We start from the raw sequence: 481 nt of genomic DNA, 5'->3' as shown, positions 1-481 counted from the left end.
CCCAAGCCTGAGCCAAAGGCAGAGTCTCGGCCTTACCTGGGGCACCTGACACAGGCAGGTGATCCTGCCAGCTTCGGGGTCGACAGCGAAGAGCATGGCAGCAGTCTGGGGGGAGAGAGTCTTGAAGAGCTTCAGAGATTCATTCAGAGCCTGCAGCAGGACAGAGTCATTGTGGCACCCCAGCCCTGTGCCCGCCCCTACGGGTGCCTCGGGGATCCCGAGTGGCATTAACGAGGCCACCAGCACCCCACCGCGCCCCTCCTCCCCAACGAGAGCCACCTTCCCATCCCCAGCTGAACAGGAGCCTTGGCAGGGGACACAAGCCCCGGCTGTGGCCCCTCACGGCTGCGAGGTGGCAGGAACGAAGAGCTGCTTTTATCTCCCCACCGCCCGGTAGCCAGGAGCTGGCAGAATCAGCCCCTCCAGAGGGGACAGGCCGTGCCCTGCGCTGGCCGAGCCCAGCAGCAGGGAGAGGCTGGTC

General features: G+C 65.5%; 1 protein-coding gene across 1 annotated transcript in view; it reads right to left on the bottom strand.

The window, feature by feature from the left end:
- Positions 1-481, bottom strand: part of AARS (alanyl-tRNA synthetase) — a gene marked incomplete at its 3' end in the record, with an annotated part of 15,305 nt that overhangs the window by 534 nt on the left and 14,290 nt on the right. Inside the window, 1 exon segment of the mRNA XM_010142048.1 lies at positions 37-150. Coding sequence (XP_010140350.1) covers positions 37-150 — 114 coding nt within the window.

The sequence above is a fragment of the Buceros rhinoceros genome, unplaced genomic scaffold (assembly GCF_000710305.1).
Source record: "Buceros rhinoceros silvestris isolate BGI_N320 unplaced genomic scaffold, ASM71030v1 scaffold22338, whole genome shotgun sequence".
NCBI classification, from domain to species: Eukaryota; Metazoa; Chordata; class Aves; order Bucerotiformes; family Bucerotidae; genus Buceros; species Buceros rhinoceros.
This window is presented reverse-complemented; position numbering and strand designations above follow the sequence as displayed.